General features: G+C 43.2%; 1 protein-coding gene across 2 annotated transcripts in view; it reads right to left on the bottom strand.

The window, feature by feature from the left end:
- Positions 1 to 20704, bottom strand: part of MCF2L2 (MCF.2 cell line derived transforming sequence-like 2) — a 186295-nt gene extending 165591 nt beyond the window's left edge. The window contains exon 1 of one of the 2 annotated variants that reach the window (XM_036445322.2): positions 20213 to 20704. In XM_036445322.2, the coding sequence (XP_036301215.2) occupies positions 20213 to 20339 (127 nt within the window). In that variant the 5' untranslated portion in view covers positions 20340 to 20704. The remainder of the gene's footprint in view (positions 1 to 20212) is intronic. The other variant, XM_045583728.1, reaches the window with a different exon arrangement.
- Positions 20705 to 22100: the final 1396 nt, after the last annotated feature.

The raw sequence follows: 22100 nt of genomic DNA on the forward strand, positions 1-22100 counted from the left end.
TCCAAAGACCCTTCCTCAATGACTTCTACATCTCTTTTTTGGGGGGAGCGAGGGGGGAAGGAAAGAGGATAAACTCAGGCCAGAGTTCCTTCAGCCCAATACTCTTTCTACTCTGAATTCACCAAAAATTCAAGGAACTCCTACATTACTATTAATTCTGTGGGTGCAATAATGGCATGCCGTTATAATTTACACAAAGGGAGGGCCTTCTCTGTTAGACACACTAAGTAAAGTATTTAACAGAGAAAGTATATGAAGTCTGAGACCTGCTTAAAAGTACTCCAGCATTCCTCTCTGCCAAAAAATGTGCAGGGAGCAGGAGAGAAGAAAGCAGACTGACAAGCTATGAATAATCACTGAAGCTGGTTGATGGGTCCATGGAGGTTCATTATACAATTCTCTCACCTGTTTCAAACACAATTGAAGTATTACAACCACATAAAGAATTTAAGCACAAACAGGGGTTGTGTAGCTAAAGAGTATTTAGCTACAGAAAACAATTGCCCAGTAATCTACTCAAAACTAGAGACAGATTATTATTTTTTCATACATGAGGGAACATATTTAAGAGGCAATTACCTCAGAGAAAACTAAGATCATAAATGCAATTTATTATTGTCACACCTCAATATATAAGGCGTGCTTTATATTAAACACTTTAAATTAAAGAAGTAAGATGTGAAGGGGACAATAGAACTGAGTAGGACAACCATCCCTTGCCCCATTTTGTTTTTTACTTATTTTTGTTTTCATTAAAACATAGTTAACATACATTATTATGTTCGTTTCAAATACACAACATAGTTATTCAAGACTAGAGGCCCGGTGCACAAAACTCATACACAGGTAGGGTCCCTAGGCCTGGCCAGTGATCAGGGCTGATCAGGTTCCCCACCTCCTTGTTTTCTCACTCCCTCAGTGCTCGCTGATCGCCCTCCATGTTCCACACTGCCCCCTGGTGGTCAGCGCATGACATAGCAAGCAATAGAACTCCTAGTCTCCCAGTCAAACTCCCAGGACAATTTGCATATTAGCCTTTTATAATAGGATTAATATACCTAACAAAGTGAGGTATATCTAGTAATCATCTTTCATCATTTAAAAGATTATTGCAATATTATTGACTATATTCCCTATCCTGTACATGCCCATCTCATTTTTTTCTGTCCCTTCCCCTTTGGTAACTACCCGTGTTTGCCCGAAAATAAAACATCCTCCGAAAATAAGACCTAGCGCATGGAAAGATAAGATATCCCCTGAAAATAAGACCTAGTGCAACTTTGGGGGGGAAAATTAATATGACTACAAAAATTAATATTACAACCTGTCTTATTTTCGGGGAAACAGGGTATCAACTTGTTTTCTGTGTTTATGATTCTGTTTTGTTTGGTTTATTTATTTGGGTTTTTATTTTAGATTCCACATATAAGTGAGTCCATACATATTTATCTTTCTCTATCTGACTTACTTGACTTCACATAATACCCTCTAGGTCTAATAGTTTTTTGGTGGTGCCTTTAGGGTTTTCTATAGTTGGTGTCATGTCATCTGCAAATAATGATAGTTTTGCTTCTTCCTTCCCAGTTTTGATGTCTTTTATTTCTTTGTCTTACCTGATAATTGTGGCTAGGGCTTCCAGTACTATGTTGAATAGAGGTGGTGATAGTAATCATCTTTATCTTATTCCTAATCTTGGAGGAAAGGCGTTTAGCTTTTCACCATTGAGTATGATATTAGCTATGGGTTTTTCAAATATGGCCTTTACTATGTTAAGATATGTTCCTTTTATATACATTTTGTTGAGAGTTTTTATCATAAAGGGATATTGAATTTTGTCAAATGCTTTTCTGCATCTACTGGTTTTTATTATGATCATATGGGTTTTTTTCTTTATTTTGTTAATGTGATATGTTATATTGATTGATTTATGAATATTGAACCATCTTTACATTCCTGAGATGAATCATTTGGTCATGGTGTCTAAACTTTTAAATGTATTGTTGAATCCAGTTTGTTAATATGTTGTTGAGAATTTTTGCATCCATGTTCATCAAGGATATTGCCCTGTAATTTTCTTTTTTTGTAATGTCTTTATCTAGTTTTGGTATCCAGATAATGCTGCCCTCAGAAAATGACTATCTTAAAGTAAAAAAATCATCAGGTCAAACATCATTAGTCAAAGACCACTGAATAATTATGTGCACTATGTCCTCAGAAAATATTTAAAGTATAATATCAAGGATATAAAAATCATACGTGTGGTGGGATTGCAGCTACATTAAACAAAGAAGAAAGCATGTGGTGTGTTTATGTTCATGCATGCAGGCATATGAAAAAGGAATACATGGAATAGTTGTGTTAGAGTGATGGAATCATATAGTGGTTACCCCTTTTAATTCACATAGACAAATGCATTCTCTGAAAGTCTTTATTTTTTAATGATAACAGGACTTTACTGAAGTATAATTTATACGTAGTACAATGCACAGATCTTAAGGGTACAGTTTCATGAATTTTAACAAATATCTACAAGGATGTAACCATCACAGAGATCAAGATATAGAACATTCCCATCAACCCAGAAAGTTTCCTTGAGAGCCCTGCTCCAGGCCCCACATTTTTGAGAGCTCCACATATCACAACCCTCCCTCCCATAAAGAGATGAGATGAAGACCACACAGGTGCCTCTGTTACTCATAATCCAGACCTCAGTGTCGCACAGCACACCATAGCTCTAAACATCTACTGTCTTAACAGCACTGGTTCCTCAGGGAAATAACTTCACATCTCTTGGTCAATACCATCAAAAGAAAAGGTGACTATCCAAACGCTACGAAGGTTTTCGAGCTGTGTCATTGCTGTTATCAGGGACAGACACTGCTTCAGCATGCGGGGAGGATGTGAACGGCGAGGATTTGAGCAGTGGGAGTGCTTAGGTAAGAGAAAAGACAAATGAATTAATTTGTTGAATTCGTTCTCTCATGTGTCATTAGTGTTTACATTCTCATATAATGAAAGAGCATGTCCAGTACTTACAAGCATCAACATTCTTTTTCCCCCCTTTCAATTCGTTATGCAAACATTCAAATTTTGAACTCCTTGAACACAATTACATTTTACTTAGGTCACATTTACTTCAGATCACTACTCTCAACAGAGTTCAAATTATGTGAAAATCTCAATGTTAACAATATAATGCTTTTGCTGAGATGAAGGTCAAAAAAAATAATGACAGATTGTGCATATCGTTATTGCTAATCCAAATTTCACCAGCTAATCAACATGACATTCAGACACACAATAATTCAATTTAGTCATTTTGCCCTTTTCTGATTTTTAGTCACAGATAAACCATATCTTTAAACATTTTTTAATGTTGCTCTTATTGTTGTAGGCAGTTAGACAGACATGAGCAGAGCATAGATGCTGGGCCAGGTACAGAAGGCCATTAGGGTGGAAAGCCCCAGGTGCCTAGCAATGGACAATCAATCTTTACTAAAGTTTAAAGCGTCACCTCCAGGATGATGCTTTAATCTTTAGTAAATCACTGATCATGCAGTTTGGACCTCCTGGCTTTCTCCCCTAGAGATAACATCCAGCCTCAAGATCTATGTCAGCTCCAGGCCCAGAAAGCAGCAGAACCAGCCTCAGGACCAGCTGCATTGAATAATGATGGTGCCGGCCAATCAGTGAAGACCACAAACGTGAAAGGACGCACAGGGAAAACTGCTAAATATTCCACTGAGATCTTCCCCTGAGAGCTCCCCTAAAATGCCCACCCTTAAAGTACTCAGGATGGAGGACCCATTGTGCTCTCCCTCCTGGGAGCACAGCAGTGCTTTTCTCTTCCCCTTTCCACTCCCCCTCTCTGCCCCTGGCACCTTGCCATTAGCTTCCTCACTCCCAAGCTCCATGGGCCCTTCCTTTACCTCTATAACTTGTTTCCTAAGCCTGTTAATTCTAGCAATTACTTTTTCTCCCTCTGTGTCTTACCAAATAAATGTTCTCTTACAGTTTGGGCTTTGGCTCTGAATTCTTTCCTAGCCAGAACCCAAGTACGGATGAGGTTGCTGAATCCAGGTTTGGTCTGACCCCACTGGTCAAACACCTGGTGCCCTTCCCACAGCCAGGGGTCCTCAAACTTTTTAAAGTGGGGGCCAGATCACGGTCCCTCAGAGAGCTGGAGGGCCGGACTATATGAACTACTAATTCCTACTGTAACACCTCGGCTGCGCTCACTGCCCAAAAAACCTGGCGGGCCGGATCAGACTCCTCTGCGGGCCGCATGTGGCCCGAGGGCCGTAGGTTTGTCAAGGTAGGAAGATAGAATATATTTTATTGAACTGTGGTATGTGGGCCTCCATTTGTACTCTTGCCACAGGCTCTGCAAATGCCTGTTTAAAACTGCTTTGAGAACAGATGACACATTACTAGGTATAATGTTTTTGAATACTTATCCAAGTCCCCTTTCTCCTTTTTTTTTTTTTTTTTCCATTACAGAAAAAGTTGATACACTTAAAGGGTCATAATTTCTACTGACATTTCACCTTTTGTAAGACAAGCACTACAGCGGTGGAAATTTCTATGCAGTGTTCTCCTGCAGCCCTTCAGAACTATTGAAGAGGTGCAACCAGCTCTGGTGCCTGGGCTATTCTGAGTAAAAGGCAATCAACAAAAGCCCTGAGGGAAATAAAGAAATTCTGTGAAAATGCCAAATTCCTCCTTTCCATAAAGCCCTCAAGTTTTAGCACTAGATTTCAAAGTGCCCCCACCAGCATTTTTATCAATACTCCCCCCCAGATCAGTGCTCCTCACATGATAGTGAATATTTAAGTCACCTGGGTTTTCAATGGAATTCTGATTCCCTGGAGAAGCCTGGGCAGGGGGCTTTCCAAAAAACCCTCCTGAGGCTGGGGTACAGAGAAGCCGACACACATGGACTCCAGGGCCTCAGGCTATTCTTGGCCCTTTCCTGCTGCTCATGAAAATGCAGCTCAAGAGGGGGAGAGGGGGTTTTATTTGGGTGGTCCAAGTATGCTTCTATTATTGTTCAATAAAAATGATCATCCACATGTATCCAAGGTATTCTTGAAACTGAGGCCTAGATGGTGTAACTTTTGGCCAAATATTTTCTTCTGTGTTATTTTTGGAGTATGCACCCTGGGAAACAAATTAACCCTTGCTAGAGCACCTGCTTACCTGTCCACCCAACACACCTCAAGCCCTATCTCAGTGTGAGCCCCTTCATGCCTATATTATCTCATGCTTAGCCCACTTCCAGCCTCGGATTCAATCAAATCTATCAGCTGGAAGCAGTGTCTTGGGTAAAGCATGAAGAGATGAGAAGACTTGATATTGTTCTAAGGAAACAGCACCAGATATTGCTGGCAGAGTTAGAGCTCAGTCCTTGAGTTTGGCAGTGAAAGTTTATTTGGAAAACCAGAGAGAAAGAAGTGAGCCAGTAGGGCTGCGTGGACTCAGAAAATAAGTTACAGAGGAAAAAGAAGAGCTCTTAGAGCTTAGGAGAGAGAGAGCAAAGGCACACACCTTGAGGGAAGAAAAGGCATGGACATCCGAGAGAGAGAGAGAGAGAGAGAGAGAGAGAGAGAGAGAGCGCGAGAGCGCGAGCGCGAGAGCGAGCGCTGGGTCCTTCATGTTGAGGGTTTTTAAAGGTGAGGATTTGAGGATTTTAGGGCAGGTGTGTCTTTCAGGGTCATGGTCTCTACTGATTTGTCAGCCCTAGGGTAGGGTCGTTAGTGACTATGTTATCAGAGGGGAGCCTCCGTGTCCCCACCAGTTGTGAGAAGTGGGCTTCTGTGATGTAACGAGAAAAGGAATTTTCTAAGACTGGCACAGAAAAATAGGATATTGTAGAAAGCTTTATTTTTGTGGAATTAAACCCCTGAGTTTCCAAGGTCCCATTTCCCTCTACCCTCCAAGGAAGAAGTCCTGTTTTGCTTTCAGCAGAGCTAGGGTTAAAGCTGTTGCCCAGAGTTTCCATTCCATGTTGGAACACAGTGCAGCCTAGCATCAGGCTCGCTCAGTTTGTGTTCCTAGCTACAGTCCATCAGCCCATTGTGTGTGGGGTCTGCGTCAGTCCACTGTGTGGGGCTTCTAGGAACATGGGCGAATGCAGGGAAACAGGAGCAAAACCAGAGGAACAAGAACGATTTAATTCTTGTCTGGGGATTTCAACCTTCGAAAACTTTGGTTGCTTGCAGAGGCTCACCTACTCTGGCCAATTGTCGGGGCTGACCAGCAGACCCTGAGCGAGGGAGTAATAGATTACTGTGACACATGTTTCTGTGAAAGAGAAGGCTAAGGGGCTGTTTCACTTTAGGAACAAAGCAGCCTCCATTGCCTGCCTCCTTAGGCTTTTATTGCAACAACAGCTTGAATTAAAATTAACCTCTAGATACAATCAGCAGGGTAAGTATCCTTGAGAAAGCACATGCTTCTACCAGGTCCGGTTTGAAGACTAAACGTAGAGATTCCAGTAAAACACTGGGGGCTCAGACATGTTTGGAAAAGTCAAGATAGGGGCTGCCGCCCCAGCCTTTTGGAGAATCCTCCTCACAGACTTTCCAAACAAGCCCCGTGCTTCCCCACAGCCAACGGGCCTCTGTTCCAGGTTAGACTGGTAGGCTCCTTCCCTAGGTCACCCAACTTTACTGCGCATGCGCCCACCTTCCCTTTTGTCTGGCCCCTTTCCCCAGCGATGTGCAGGGAATGGACCAGTGTTTCCCCGGGGAGGGTGAAGCTGTCCAAATGGCCATGCATCTATTGTCTGGCCTCCCTTTGGCTCCTTTCCTATTATTAATAACTAGCTAATTTCAATGGTAACAATTGCACCTGGTCCTGATGTCAGCCATGGAGTAGCTTCATCTGGTTTTGCTACTTTTCTGGGTCTGAGACCTAGATGTTATCTCTAGTTTGACCAAAACTCTGATTCTGCGGATCAGCACACCCAAGGCTTTGTTCCTAAGATTACTTTGTGTGGGTCAGAACCTTATTTCCCTGAGGGCTTGCAGGCGTCCTCAAACTTTTTAAAGTGGGGGCCAGATCACGGTCCCTCAGAGAGCTGGAGGGCCGGACTATATGAACTACTAATTCCTACTGTAACACCTCGGCTGCGCTCACTGCCCAAAAAACCTGGCGGGCCGAATCAGACTCCTCTGCGGGCCGCATGTGGCCCGCGGGCCGTAGTTTGAAGACGCCTGGACTAATGCTTAAGGGACTGGATGTGCACTCTTTGTTGTTCCTCTAGGAATCTCCACCTCCGGACTAGTGATATGATAGGGGTGGAAAAGTTACCCTGGGGGTGAGGGCCCATCCTACAATACTTGTTTTCCCAGTTTTTCCCCCTAGCTAGGCACCCGGGGCTTTCTGCCCTGGTGACCTTCTATACCTGGCCTATGGTTCCTATTCTGCTCATGTCTGTTTAACTGCCTGCTATATTCACATGACTAATCATCATTGAACAGGGCATTCTTCTAAGAGTTTCATTTCTTTTTAATGCACCTTATAGAAAAAAAAATCTTAATATAAGTTAATCGGCATTTTAGCAATATGGTGAATATCAATTTTATTTTTGTTTAAATAACCTGTAAAAAAATCAACCTGGAGCCCTGGTTGATTTGGCTCATTGGTTCGAGCGTCAGCCCACAAACCGAAGGATTGGAGTTTTGAATCCGGTCAAGGGCACATGCAGGTCCCCTAGGCCTGGTAGGGCACGGGCATGGGAAGCAGTGTTTCTCCGCCTCTCCTCCCTCCTTTCCACTCTCTCTAGAAATAAATGGACAAAATATCCTCGGGTGAGAATTAAAAAAAAAAAAAAAAAGCCCTGGAGACTTTGACCTAACATTCCTTCCTCCCTCTGTCACCAATTCATTCATTCAGATACTATGAAAATAACTGTACTTCAAGCCAGCTCTGCCACTGACCAAGCCCCTCCACCTTCAAGTTCTTCCTCTATGAATGGGAATAGATAATAATTAACATTTCTTTAGAGGGCTGTTGTGAGGATTATACAATTTATTGACCACTTACTACCAATAATACTAGGTGCTGTGCTATAAGGTTTACATCTGCAGCTGCAAGGTAACAATTCTGAAGCTAGAGTATCACAGACCCACAAAATAGAAGCAGGTAGGGTCCCCAAAACACTGAGGGAAATGGCCCTCTGACCATGGGGCAGTGTATTCGAGTGCATTAAGTTTAGGATTGCTGCAGCTGTTGTGTTACCCTACCACACAGGTATGAATTCATTTTATAATATTATTTTAAACACACCTTGTTCATGCCTTTTAAAAATAAAAAGGGGGGATAGTCAGTGGAAAAGCAAACCTCACTGCTGACTCTCCCTGCCCCCCAACAATTAAATGAAATACGGGTCTTGGTTAACACACATCTCAATCAGTGTGTCATCTCTTGAGTTTCATTCCCTTAATCCCAAAATAGCAGGATTATGCCAAGAAGTTGACTAACAGCACCCCATAAATATACGATTGCAGTAATGTCAGAAAGACCATTTACACATTCATAAAACTTGCATAAAGACATTCATTACTGTCTTGAGTCACAGACAGAATGAAATGATTGACAGCCAAAGCCTGTAGGTGAACCTTTCACACCCTTTTATAGTGGGGAGAAAAAGGAAGGCAACGATAGTGCATATATGCGGTGAGTTTGGGATTCAGAAATTCTTCATATTCTTCCAAATTACTTCCTCTCCTTACTATTAACAAAGCTGTAAGGCTCTTACAATTTAACTTTAGGAAAATTAAGGCAATGATTTATACCTGAAGTCAAGCCCTGTAAGGATTTATGCACATGCACAGGCGAGCACCTATATGAGTATTTTAAGTGAGGAAAGCAAAATCTGATTAACAAGTTGTTCTTTCTTAAGTAGCAAATGAGAGGGCAGGGTGGAGTTATCCTCCATTCTGTAATTGAACCCTAGCCCTCACCCAACCAATCAGGGTTAGCCGAGGCAGTGACATCACCACAGACCGGTGTAAAACCCCTGGGCTTGGTGAAATTCACTCTCTTCCGCCATGCTGCCGGCGTGAGTGGGACAGAGCCCATGCTAGCATGGAAAAGGCTCTTTTGTTTATTGCATCGGACTCAGCTCCCTGGTGGTCCTTGGGGATCACGAAGTCTGGGTGTAACATCAAATACACAGTAGCCCTTGCCTTTGAGAATATAATTATATGGTACAGAATGTAGTATAAACATAAGTCATATCTCAAGCAGAAAGTATATAGCAGCAACACATGGACACAGACAATAGTGTGGTGAAGGCTGGGCAGGGGCAGCGGCTGGGTAGAGGGGAGGTAAAGGCGTGTGCGGGGGTTGAGGGGAGAAGATAGGGGACTGTCAATCATAAAAATATTTTTTCGCCGAAACCGGTTTGGCTCAGTGGATAGAGTGTCGGCCTGCAGGGTCCCGGGTTCGATTCCGGTCAGGAGCATGTACCTTGGTTGCGGGCACAGCCCCAGTGGGGGGTGTGCAGGAGGCAGCTAATAGATGATTCTCTCTCATTGATGTTTCTAGCTCTCTATCTCTCTCCCTTCCTCTCTGTAAAAAATCAATAAAATATATTTTAAAAAATAAAAAAGCACATTTCTCCATTCAATAATTCTTTTCTCTTGAAGAAAGAGATTCAAAGAATAAAGCAAGAGTAATGAGGACATAGACATTGGCTTTAACCACCTTTCCTAGCCTGTGGATCCATGGTAGGGGTGGGAGTGGTGGAGAAGGAGGAGAATGAATTATTAACGTTTTCAGGGCAAAAAAAAAAAAAGTGAGAATATATTAATAAGCCCATCCGTAAAAGCAGCAGTCTTAGGAACAAAAAGTCGTTCCTTCAGCTCTTAGAGCACATTCCAAATACATGTAAGGCAGGCAGAGAAACGTGTTTCTTCTCAGGCAGCCACTCAAGGAAGTGTTTTCTCCCTTTTCTATTCTTACCCCACCAGGCTGTTACCAGCGCATATGTCTAACAGGAAGCCTTAGTATTTCAGACTTAACATTTCTCTTCAGATCTCACGTTTTCTTCAGGAACATATATTTTGTCATCTGAATTCTTATTTTCATTTTATAACAGGAATATATGCTGGAGTGTTGTTGTTTTTTAATGTAAAAATACAACAAAAATAAGAAAAATAAAACTCCGTATCATTCCTTCCTCCAAAATTAAAGTTTTGTCAATGTCTATAGAATGGCCAATATGTATAGATACAGACATATATGCTTTGGAAATTGGTTCAGTCTTACACATTTCATTTTATAGACTGATTTTTTCCAGAATATTTGGACATCTCTTTTTATTATAAATTTTCAATAAGTGACCATCTACAAAATTGTTAATAGTTTTAAAAAATAATGCTTTAAAAAAAAAAAAAAGTATGTTTTAAACTTTTTAGGAAACTAGAGGCAACATTGCAAAGTAAATTTTTTTAACATAAAATTTGTCCCATTGAGAATAAGGCCAAATAACAAAATGTACATAAAAGAAAAGCATTACTGCTCTCACTGTACCTTTTGTTGCCATATATTCTAGCCTAGTGCAGCTTTCTAGGAAATGGTGGTAAGCCCTCATCTCTGCTTCTGTTATCCGCACTGAGGTGTACGGGAAGTGCCTCGGGTCCTGCTGCCCACACTGCTTACACCAGGAAGCCATTGGATTCCAGGAGATGGTGCCCGCAGCACTCTCTCTCCATTCCTCTCAGCACTGCGCTCACATAGGTCTGTTCAATCCCTTCTCCTGGCTAATCTCTCTCAAGTTCACTCAAGGTCATTTCGTTGCTGAGAGTTGATCCTTTGGATTGGTGAGTGCTCACAGGATTACAGGCCCAACTGATTACCAGATTTCCTCAATCGGAAATAAAAGGAAAACTGGGGAATGAGGATGTCAGGATAGAGGGGGAAATCCTAAAGTCCATGAGAATCAGATATTTTTTTAGAGGCATCACATCATGAGATATACACCATATATATAAAATAAAATAATAGACAGGGATACATTTTTTTATAGAATGCTCTGAAGAAATTTATTTCAGGCCACAATTTTCCCCTCTTTCTATTCAAGCCACCAAGGAATACAATCCAGAGAATTAACAATGCAGCCAACAGAAATCACTGTCTAGGAAACACTGATATGTTGTACTGTATGTGCAACACAGTTTAGCACAACAATGGTAAAGATTCAAATTCTAAAATGGGATGCAGAGTATCTCCTGAACTACTTCTAGATCAGGTGCAAATACATTATCATGACTGTAGTAAAGGAAGTTCTTTGATCTGACCACAACTTTCCCCCAACTTACTACCTCCTGGGGAAAAGTGAGTTCACTTTTCACAACTGCGCTGTGCAGAATGTGGTATTTTCAGAGGGAGGCCACTTTTTCATAATGGATTTTATTTTGGTCCTTGAAGCTTAATGGTTTTGCTTATTAATCTTGTACTCTAATATTTAAAGAAAGAGCACAATGTGAAATGTCAGGTAAGTAATAAATAATTTTGCATACAAACTTCTAATTTTTTTTTCCATATGATTCAGGCTTAAAGTTCAGAATAAGGCTTGTACCTGGCCAAGAAGAAACTGGAAGACCCTTTTTATTAAAAAATAAAAATTTAGGAAGAGGGTAAAATTTACATATGTTGAAACACTCAAATCTGAAGTGAAATTCCTTGTAATGAATTTTGACAAATGGATACATCCATATAACTTACACCCCTTTCAAGAGAGAAGGCATTTCCATCCATAGAAAAGAAAGGATTTTACATGTTCTTTCCTGGGCAAACCTAGCCCCTAAGCGACTGACCACTGTTGTATTCGTTTTCAATAAAGACTAGTTTTGCCTGTTTGAGAGTCGCCCATGTTGTATCAGTAGTTCATTCATTTTTTTATTGCTGAGTTGGATCCCATCATATGGATGGTACAGTTTGTCTCTTCTCCTGCTCATAGACATCCAGGGTTTACCCCTCACCCCCAATTTAAGCTGTTATGATAATGTTGCTGTGAACATTCATGTAAAGGTCTTTGTGTGAACACAGGTTTGCATTTCTCTTGGATAAACACCTAGGAATGGTATTGCTAAGGCAAAGGAGAGGTGTACATTTGACTTGTAAGAAACTGCCAAACCTTTTCTCAAATAGGTTATATCAGAAGGCTTTTGAAGATTATAGACAGTTCTTTGTTAGTGTTAAAAGCATGTAAAGCACTTTAAGAAAAATGTCTGGGTTTTGTTTGGTAGTGCTTTTTAAATTTTGTCTTTAAATTGATATACAGAATAATTCACTCTTTTTGTTGTACAATGTTAAATGCACAAAGACGTTTAACCATCACCACAATCACTATCCTAAATAGTTCCATCACCCCTTTGTGGTCACATCCCTCCTTCCCACCATTACTCCCTGGTCACCACTTCATCCCTATGATTCTGCCCTTCCTGAATGTCAGGCAAAGGGAATCATTTAGAATGCACCTTTTACATTTGGCATCTTTCCCCTTAGCATCATGCATTTCAGATTTATTTATGTTGTCTTGTGTATCAATAATCTTTTTTTAAAATATATTTTTATTGATTTTTTACAGAGAGGAAGGGAGAGAGATAGAGAGCTAGAAACGTCGATAAGAGAGAAACATCGACTAGCTGCCTCTTGCACACCCCCTACCGGGGATGTGCCCGCAACCAATGTACATGCCCCTGACCGGAATCGAACCCGGGACCTTTCAGTCCGCAGACCGACGCTCTACCGCTGAGCCAAACCGGTTTCAGCCAATAGTCTTATTGTTAGGTATTCCATTGTTCAAATGGTCCACAGGTTGTTTATCCATTCCTCAGGTGAGGGACATTTAGGTTCTTTCCAGTTTTGTACTATCTGTGCAACATGGTGCAAAGAATACAGCTTCCATAAATATTCACATACAGATTTTTGTGTTACTGTAAATTTTCATTTCTCTTGGGGTGGGATTACTGGCTTGCACAGTAAGTGTTTAACTTTGTAAGCAACTGCCCAATGTTTTCTGAAGTGGCTGTACCATTTGACATTCCCACCAAGAGTTGTGTGAAATCCAGTCCCTCGCTCTTTGCCATGACTTTTTATTGTCTTTTTTCTTTAACCACTCTGATAGGTGTGCAATTTCTCTCATGACTGCTGATGTTGAGCATATTTTCATGTGCTTATTTTCTACCTGTATATCTTCTTTGGTATAGTAGTCATTCAAAATTATGCCCATTGTAAAATTATGCTGTTTATTTTTATTTGTTGTTGAGTTCTTTATTTATTCCGGCTACAAGTCCTTTGTCAGATAGGTGATTTCCCCAATTTTTTCCCAGTTGGTGGGTTGTGTTTTCATTCCCTTAACAGTGTCTTCTGTGGACCAAAAATTTTACTGAAGTCTAATTAACAGATTTTTCTCTTTTTTATGTTTTTTAATTGATTTTAGAAAGAGAGGAAGGGAGAGAGAGAAACATTGATGTGAGAGAGAAATACCGATTAGTTGCCTCCTGTATACCCCCAACCAGGGATCGAACCCACACCTGACCTTTTGGTGAATGGGACAACACTCAACCAACTAAGCCACACTGGCCAGGGCAACAAATTTTTCTTTTATGAATATTACTTTGGGTGTCAACCTAAGAACTCATTGTCTAAGAAGGTCACACAAATTTTCTCCTATGTTTTCTAAGAGATTTCTAATTCTGTTTTACATTTAGGTCCATGATCCACTTTGAGTTAATTCTTGTATATTGGATGAGGCACAGTTCAAGGTACAATTTGTTTGTACACAGATGTCTAAATTTTCAAGCACCTTTTGTTGAAATTGCATTTACACTTTTTTCCATTGAACTGCCTTCACACCTTTGTCAAAAATCAATTAATCATATTGTATGGGACTATTTTTGGATTCTCTATTCTTTTTCATTGATCTATGCTTCTGTCCTTTCTGTAATACCACAATGGCTTGATTATTTTGCTTCATAGTAAGTCTTTAAATTAGGTACTGTGAGTCCTCCAACTTTGTTCTTTTTTTTTTTTTTAAGACATTATAGTTATTTTCGCCTATTATAGTAACTTTTAGCTAATTCTAAATCTTAGAACCAGCTGGTTGATTACTACAAAAAAAAAAATACAAACTTGATAAACTTTTTACTGTAGTTATATTTAATTTATGGATAAATTTGGGGATAGTTGACATCCAATATCGATTCTTCCAAACTTTAAACACAGACCATGTATTATTTTTACAAGGATAGTTTCTAAAGTCCTTATGAAGCACCACATAATGCTCATTCTACTCTCATTTCTTCTACCATTAAAAAAAAAATTATACCACAAAGCCACTGAAAATTATGAGCATGTTCTTTCTCTTTGAAATCTGGGTTAGTTTTCCCAAAGGACTAAGGGGGGAAATGCTCACGCCACACCGAAAGGCAAACCAGATTTGAGTAGTGGAATTTTCCTTCTCATTTCTATACCATATGTCAAGGTCTAAAATCCCATTTCACGTCCTGGGGGATTTTTCCTCCTTTGCAAGCAAAAGTTCTATTGGTTGCTGCAATGGAAACAAAGTGAAATGAAAAGCAGAGGGATGTGGGTCCAGGAGACCCACCTTTCCAGTCGAAGGCCTGTGCCAGCTCTCCCTCACATGTAGGGGAGAAAAAAAAAGAGGAAAGAGAAGGGAGCCATTGGGAAAGGAAGATGCCAATAAAATAGTGAAGAGAAGAGCCTGTGAAACTCCCAGAAGCTGGGTGGTCAGTGAACATTTTAAAACAGTGATGCCTCGAGCTTCATTTTAAAGTATCTGTGTGTTAGACCATAAACATCTCCGCTCCCATCTTCAGAAAATTCCCCTCTCAGTTAGTGTGGCTCAGTGTTTGAGTGTCGACCCATGTACCAGAGGTCACTGGTTCGATTCCTGGTTGGGGCACATGCCTGGATTGTGGGCTCAATCCCCAGTGGGGAACATACAGGAGGCAGTTGATCATTGTTTCTCTCCCATCAATGTTCCCACCTCTCTCCCCCTTCCTCTTTCTCTAAAATCAATAAAACACTTAAAAAGAAAGGACAAAAGGGAAGGAGGGAGGGAAAAAGACTGCCCTGTACCCCATCTCCCAATCTTCTATACACATAAGTTTTGAGATACTGGGGAAAGAGTTAAATTTCACAACTGGGTCACCCCAATGCAAAAGCAAGGCAGTACATGCAGAAGCCAGAAAAGCAAAGATCCAATGAAATGATGGAGAGATTAGGAACTGATGAACAGATGGCTGGCTCTGCCTAAAGTTTTCTTGTGTTTGTTTAACAGCAACCTCCCCTACTAGACTGTCAGCTCTAGGAGGACATCCATCCATTATTCCAAGGCCCCAGGATACCTGAGGGGCAGCACAGAGGGCACTAGGGCAGCAGCCTTGGAGGAAAAGACCGGGATCTGGCCCTCACAGGGCCTATCGCCACAGGCAGGGGTCATGGCCACTCCTTCACACCCTGTCCCCGGGTTAAGACACAGATATCTGGTCATGTTAAGACTATGGAGGCCCTCAGTAAATGTGGTTAGTCTTAAACTAGTTAAGTAAATAAGGAGAAGCAGACAGGAGGATCTCTATCTCCTCAGTAATTGAATTAATTATAGCTTTCTTGGGTACAAAAAGAGTTAAAATGAATTCAAACTGATCGGATAATGGGTAAAGACAAACAAACAAAAAAACCGACACACAAACTAAAACCTGGGCTGGACAAGATTTGGGATCAGGTAACTAAACAAAAGTGCATGGTGGTGCTGTTTGTTACTTTGCCATTGTAACTTTATAGGATTTTTCCCCCCTAAAGAAGTTCAAGTAGGCAGGACTCCTAAAACTTTCTTCCTTAACAAAGTCTTATTCCTAAGTGTTACATATTTATTATGTCTACAACTTTAAAGACAAGGAAATAAATCCTTAAGTTTTAAATGATAGTTTTTCTTTACAAGAGAACCAAGACTCAGAGGCAAAGTAAGGTGCTAAAGGCTACACAGGTGTTTGCTGGCAACGCCTGGGTACAGCCTTACTTCATTCTGGAAAGGCAGGAATTATCATTGATATATTCCACAGTGGATAAAATGATCACCTCTAGGATCAATATTATTTACACGGATTCTAAGGAATCCTGACTTAATAAATGGCCATTCTCTATATCATGGTTAGCTGTTATTATCATGACAACATTTGGGTTAATTTTTGTTTGGTACCCTTTACCAAAAGATGGCATTCACATCATAAATACAGTGGCAACTACTCAGACCTTAGAGTACCACATTATATCTGAGTAAATCCAACACCTGACTCAGGTTATCAATAAACTGAAATTCCATTTCTCTGCCTTTACCATCCAAATATAGACAATTCACAATTGGGAGGGAAAAGGGAGACATGTGTACTACTATTTGTAATACTTTAAACAAAAAAACAAAAAAAAAAGTATGGACAATTCAAAGGCATAAGTCACAGTCATCACTGGTGCTCAGTGAAGCAATGAGGTAGCTAGTTTCCAAGGTGGCAACTATGGTACACACACACACACACACACACCACACACACACACACACACACACACACAAAATGCCTTCCTCCTCCCTATCCCAAAAATATCTGTGTCCTGATAACAAGAAGCTGTGTAGGCCAGGTTACATGGTAACGGGAATGAAGGTTGCAGTTGGAATTAAGTCTGCTAATCAGAAGACCTTAAAATAAGGAGGACCCAATATAATCACAAGGGTCCTTAAAAGCAGAAGAGGAAAATAAAAGAGAGAATCTGATGACAACACAAGAAAGATCAGATGTTGTTGCCTTTGAAGATGGAGGAAAAGGGCCAAAGCCTAGGACTTCAGACAGCTTCTAAAAGCTGGAAAAGGCAAGAAGAAGAACCTCCAGAAAGGAATGCCACCATGTGACACCTTGATTTTAGCTCATTGGGGCCTGTATTAATGTCTGAGCTACAGAACTGCCAGAAAATGAATTTGTGCTGCTTTAAGCCATTAGGTCTGTGGTATTTGTTAAAGTGGCCATAGAAAATAAATATAGAAAAAAATTAAATATTTAAAAAAAAAAAACATAATTCCACCCCTTCCTGGGTGGGCATGTTCATCCTCCCAGTAAGAAGGGGAGGAATGGCCCCTCCCCTTATATCTGGGCTGAGCCTGGGACTGCTTTGACCAGTAGGCTTTGGAGGAAGCAACTTAAGGGGACTTCAAGCCCATTATCAAGAAAGTCCTTGCTCTAGCAGGTCTGACTCAGTGCTTAGAGCGTCAGACCCTGGACTGCAAGGTCACAGGTTTGATTCCGGTCAAGGGAATATATCTAGCTCCACTGCAGGCTCGATCCCTGGCCCAGTCAGATGCGTGTGGGAGACAACCAATTGATGTGTCTCTCTCACATTAATGTTTCTCTCTCTGTGCCTCTCCTCTTCTCTTCCACTCTCCCTAAACAAATCAATGGAGAAAATATCCACAGGTGAGGATTAACAAAAGCAAACAAGCAAACAGTCAAACAAAAAAAAAGTTCTAACAGCTTCTGCGTTGTACCTATCAGAGACCTGGGCTTCGAGGAAAGAAGTATAGACTTCGCTGCTGGAGAACGGGCCACCCGGGGAGACCCTGAAAGATGAGATGCCACCACAGAGAGAGGCCACATGAGGGAATATCGAGGTGACAGCCATACAGCCCCAGTTGCCATCTGATTACAACCACTTGAGAGAATCATGAGATATAATGACATGGTTGTTTGGTTTATTACTCAACAACAAATAAAACACCAAAACAACTATCCAACAACAGCAACAAAAGCTCATGGCATACGAGGCATGTTGTATCACAAGAATACAGCCCATTTTAATAAGCCTTCCTAAAGGAAAGTAATTTTCACTTAATTTTAATGCAATGAGATATTATTTTATTACTAGAGGCCCGTTGCAGGAAGATTCCTTCAAGAACAGGGCTTTGTGCGGGCATTTCTGCCGCCCTGCCAGCTTCCCTCCCTTCTCTGCTGCAGCTTCGCACCCTTCTGCAGCGCTTGGTTTCCTTCTGTGCTGTCTTCAGTCTTCACTCTGCTGTCTGGATATGCAAATTAACCACCATCTTCAGTTAATTTGCATACTTGCTTCTGATTGGCTGGTGGGTGCAGCTTGTAAGCGTAGCAGAGGTATGGTCAATATGCATGTTTCTCTTTTGTTAGATAGGATGGCTAAATATCTATCAATTTCATAGATATTTAAATTAAGCATTTCTTAAATTTTATTTTGCACTTTGCAATTTAGTTGTCAATCAATTTTTGTATTCCAAAAATTTTAATAGACCCTGAAGAATCCATAAGTTCTAGACACAGTGTCTAGAGAGCCCAATAGAAAAAAAAATCACTCAGATGCAGTTAATTCACTTTGGGGATAGATGAAGTCCTTACTCCAGCATATCTAGTTGTCCCCACTGGACTCATTCCTAACAAAGCAGCAAATACTCTAATTAGATCCCGCCTACAGCACCAACAGCTGAGGATCCTGGCCATTTCAGTCATTATTTCATTGTAGAATAATGAGTCATGGGCTTAATTTCTCAGTTTGCTCTTTTTTCTGGTTGCATATTACCAATGCCAGTTTCATCCTAAAAGTAGTGAGTTTGTCACCAAAAGAGCCACCAATCCTAATCTCCAATTACTATACAAGAAATGTCTCAAAGGCTATTCCTTTCTGCCTCACAGTTTAATTGGGTATAGCCAAACACATAAGTTATTTTAGAACAATAATAGAGTAAGATCAAAATCGTTACTTCTAATATGAAAGAATAACCTGAGAGAGTGAACTGGACTTGAAATTTGAAACCTGAAGGGGAGATTGCTCACACCAATCAGCTAGATGACTAAGACTTCCCACTGACTGGAAGCCCCCTGTGAGTAATACGTAGTCTGTCTATCAAAATCATCCAGGTCCCTCTCTCTCCAGGCCCAGTGACCTGCCCAAGATGGTTAGTGGCACAGGGCTCAGAGATATGATCAATAACACATTCACAGTGTAGATGGTATTTTTTACCCATATTATCTTACAAATAGCTGTGGAGTGAGTAAGGAAGAATGATTAAACCTCCCATTTTTCAGCCTGACATTCAATGGCTTATCCAGGGGAGGACTCAAATCCAACAGGTCATACCCCCAAACCACTGATCTTTCTCTACACCACAATTTCATGCCCGGGCTGGTATTTGGCACAGTCATTTCAGCACTCAATATCTTGCAAATGTCAAATTCTCTTTTATTAGAAGGTATTTTTCTCCTTATTTCATCCTGCCTCAGCAATATTTCACATTCAGCCCTCCTTGTCAGGACTCTACTGACCTTTTCTCTTAAAGAAAAAACAAACAAACAAAAAACAAACAACAACAACAAACAATTCAGTGGCCACATTTGGCACCAGACACATTTTTGAAAACAGAATCATCAAAACTGGGCCTTTCCATATAAACCATCTTCACAAAGTATATCCCCACATATGTATCATTCAAGATGTACATCATTCTTGTGCTTGAACACACCGCTCTGGGCCCTCAAAGAGCAATGATGACTCACTCATTCAATTAAGATTTCACAGGTAATCACCAAGAAGGCAGTTCTAACAAATGGGCGGGACACAGGCAAAAACTTCCCAGATGCTACAGTGGAAACTGATTAGCATTCATGGAAGGAAGGATCTCCAAGTGAAGTGAGCACGGGGAGAAAATGATCCGATATTCTAGTCACTCCCGTCCAAAGGCTCTCATCCTGGGTGGGTCTAGGGAAGGGGTGGGGAAAGAACCCAAATTTCACGACAAGCCTCCAGTGGTTTGGCGGCAGTTTCTGCTGGAAACACCTGCATCCCTCCCTCCTGTTCCCATTTACCTGGTAAACTACGACACTAGTCCCCATCCCCGCCCCTGGCCAGTAGCCGGTAATGGATGCTCAACAGCTCAGTAGACCTCGGGGTTTAAGACCCAACAGACTGGACAATCTCCAGGGACGCCTGTCACGGGCCGCCCCACGCAGCAGCGAGGCCCAGGTGCAGGGCAGGGGCCCCACGGCCTTCGCAGGGAGGGCGCCGCCCCTGGTGAGGGCAGGGGGAGAGGAGACCCCAGCCTACTCCCCCCCCCCCCCCTTCATTCATAAAATGCAAGGGGAAAGGGGGGGGGGGGGGAAACTTCACTAACCTACGTGAGTGGTCACTGTGGCCAGTCGCCGGGTGAGCTCCTGGGGAGCCATGTCTTCTTTTACCCCAGATAACATTTCGCCAAATGCCTGTTTCTTCTGCTGCTCCGGATGGTTTTCAAAGGGCATCTCCTCCGGAGGATGCTCTGCGCTCCTCCTCCTCCTCGCTCTCTTCAGGCACAAACCAGAGTCCCCGCCGGCCAGGCCACCTCTCGGAGGATTATTTTTAAGGTGAAGTCGGGAGCTTCCCCGGCGTGACGTCTGTCTGTCTGGCTCGAAGAGCGGGAATGGCAGCTCCGGAGCTGAGGAAGAGCAAGTCGCTCCGATCTCCCTGCAACTGCGCCACGGGTCTCCGGGCCCCAGGAGCGAAGCGGGCGCTGGGCTTGCGGGCCTGGGCCGTCGGGTCGCCGGCGCCCCCTCGGGAGGGTGGAGGTGGGGATGCACGGTGCGCTCTCGGGGGCAGCGGAGCCTGGGGGGGCGAGGACGGGGGGCGGAGGGCGGAGGTGGTCCCGGGACCCGCCGCCCCGCGCCGCCTACCCCAGCCCGGCCGCGCGCCTGGCCCTGCCCACCTCGGCGCCCACCTTCCCCCGCGGGCGGCGCGGGGAGGCGCGGGGTGGGCGTGGGCGGCGCGGGGAGGGTGCGGGCGCCGGGGCGCAGCCCGGTCTCGCGCGGGGAGAGGCGGCGGCAGCCTGGGCGCTGGCCCTGCCTCAGCTTCGGGGCCAGTCTGCGCCCTCCCTGCCCGCCCCTCCGTCCTCCGCTGTCTGCGGGGAAGCGAGGTGAGGAGGCGCTGCCTGGGAGGGCGGGCCGGCCCCCAGGAGCCGGGAAGGGGGGCGGGGATGGCCTGCAGCCGGCTCGGGCTGCTGCGGAGGGGTGGGAGCGGTTGGCGTGTGTTCTCCCGTCTCAGTTAGCGGTTCTCTCACGCAGTCACAGCGCCCACGGGACATCCCTGTGTTTGGAGCCCAGACAGGGCTGGGCACGCGGGTGGGGGACCCGTCTCCACCGCACTGGCCTTTCCCTCTGTGCGGCTGTGCGTGCGCTGCTGCGCCATCTGCCCGCTGCCAGGCGCCAGCGCTCCATCCCGCACAGGCCTGGCACCGCACCCAGGCGGCCCTCCTCCCCCTTCTTTCCCATCCTCTCCCATCCTTCCCCATCTTTCCCCATCGCTTCTCGGAGGAGCAGCTGTCGGGTGGAGACTCTGTCCTGGGGCTTCCTTAGGCGGCTCCAGAGGCTGCTCGGCAGGAAGGAAAAAACAATCCCAGTGAGCAGAGTCTGCAGGAGTGGGGGTGTAGGGGGAGGTGAGCCTACGCAACCCAATCTGGTTAGATGGTGGTCCCTCAATACCCCAACTGGGGACTATGAATATCCGGTTGCCACCCATGTGTTCTGAAAATGCCAGAAAACTCACCCCTCCACTTCATACTAAACAATATATGTCCTATATAATAAAAGGCTAACATGCAAATTACCCCCTCCAGAGTTTGACCAACCAGGAGTTCCACCACTAACTATGAGGGGCAGAATGAAGGCAGGCCCCAGCCGGCAGCCAGGGAAAGGAAGGCCCAGATATGCCCTGATTGCTGCCAGGCCTAGGGACCCTATCTGTGCACTAATTTCATGCACTGGGACTCTAGTATCCTATGTAATAATTCTATATAATAAAGAGATAGTCTGCAAATTGACCATCATGCCCTCAGACTAGATGGCTGCCCCCATGTGGTCACAAGATGGCCAGCAGGGGAGCAGTTAGGCGTCTATCAGGCTGGCAGGGGAGTGGTTAGGGGGTGATCAAGCTGGCAGGCAGAAGCAGTTAGGAGCAGGCAGGTAGGCAAGGGTTGGGAGCCAGCAGTCCTGGATTGTGAGAGGATGTCCAATTGCCACTTTAGGGATCAG

This window comes from Pipistrellus kuhlii, unplaced genomic scaffold, assembly GCF_014108245.1.
Source record: "Pipistrellus kuhlii isolate mPipKuh1 unplaced genomic scaffold, mPipKuh1.p scaffold_m20_p_2, whole genome shotgun sequence".
In the NCBI taxonomy this organism is placed as follows: Eukaryota; Metazoa; Chordata; class Mammalia; order Chiroptera; family Vespertilionidae; genus Pipistrellus; species Pipistrellus kuhlii.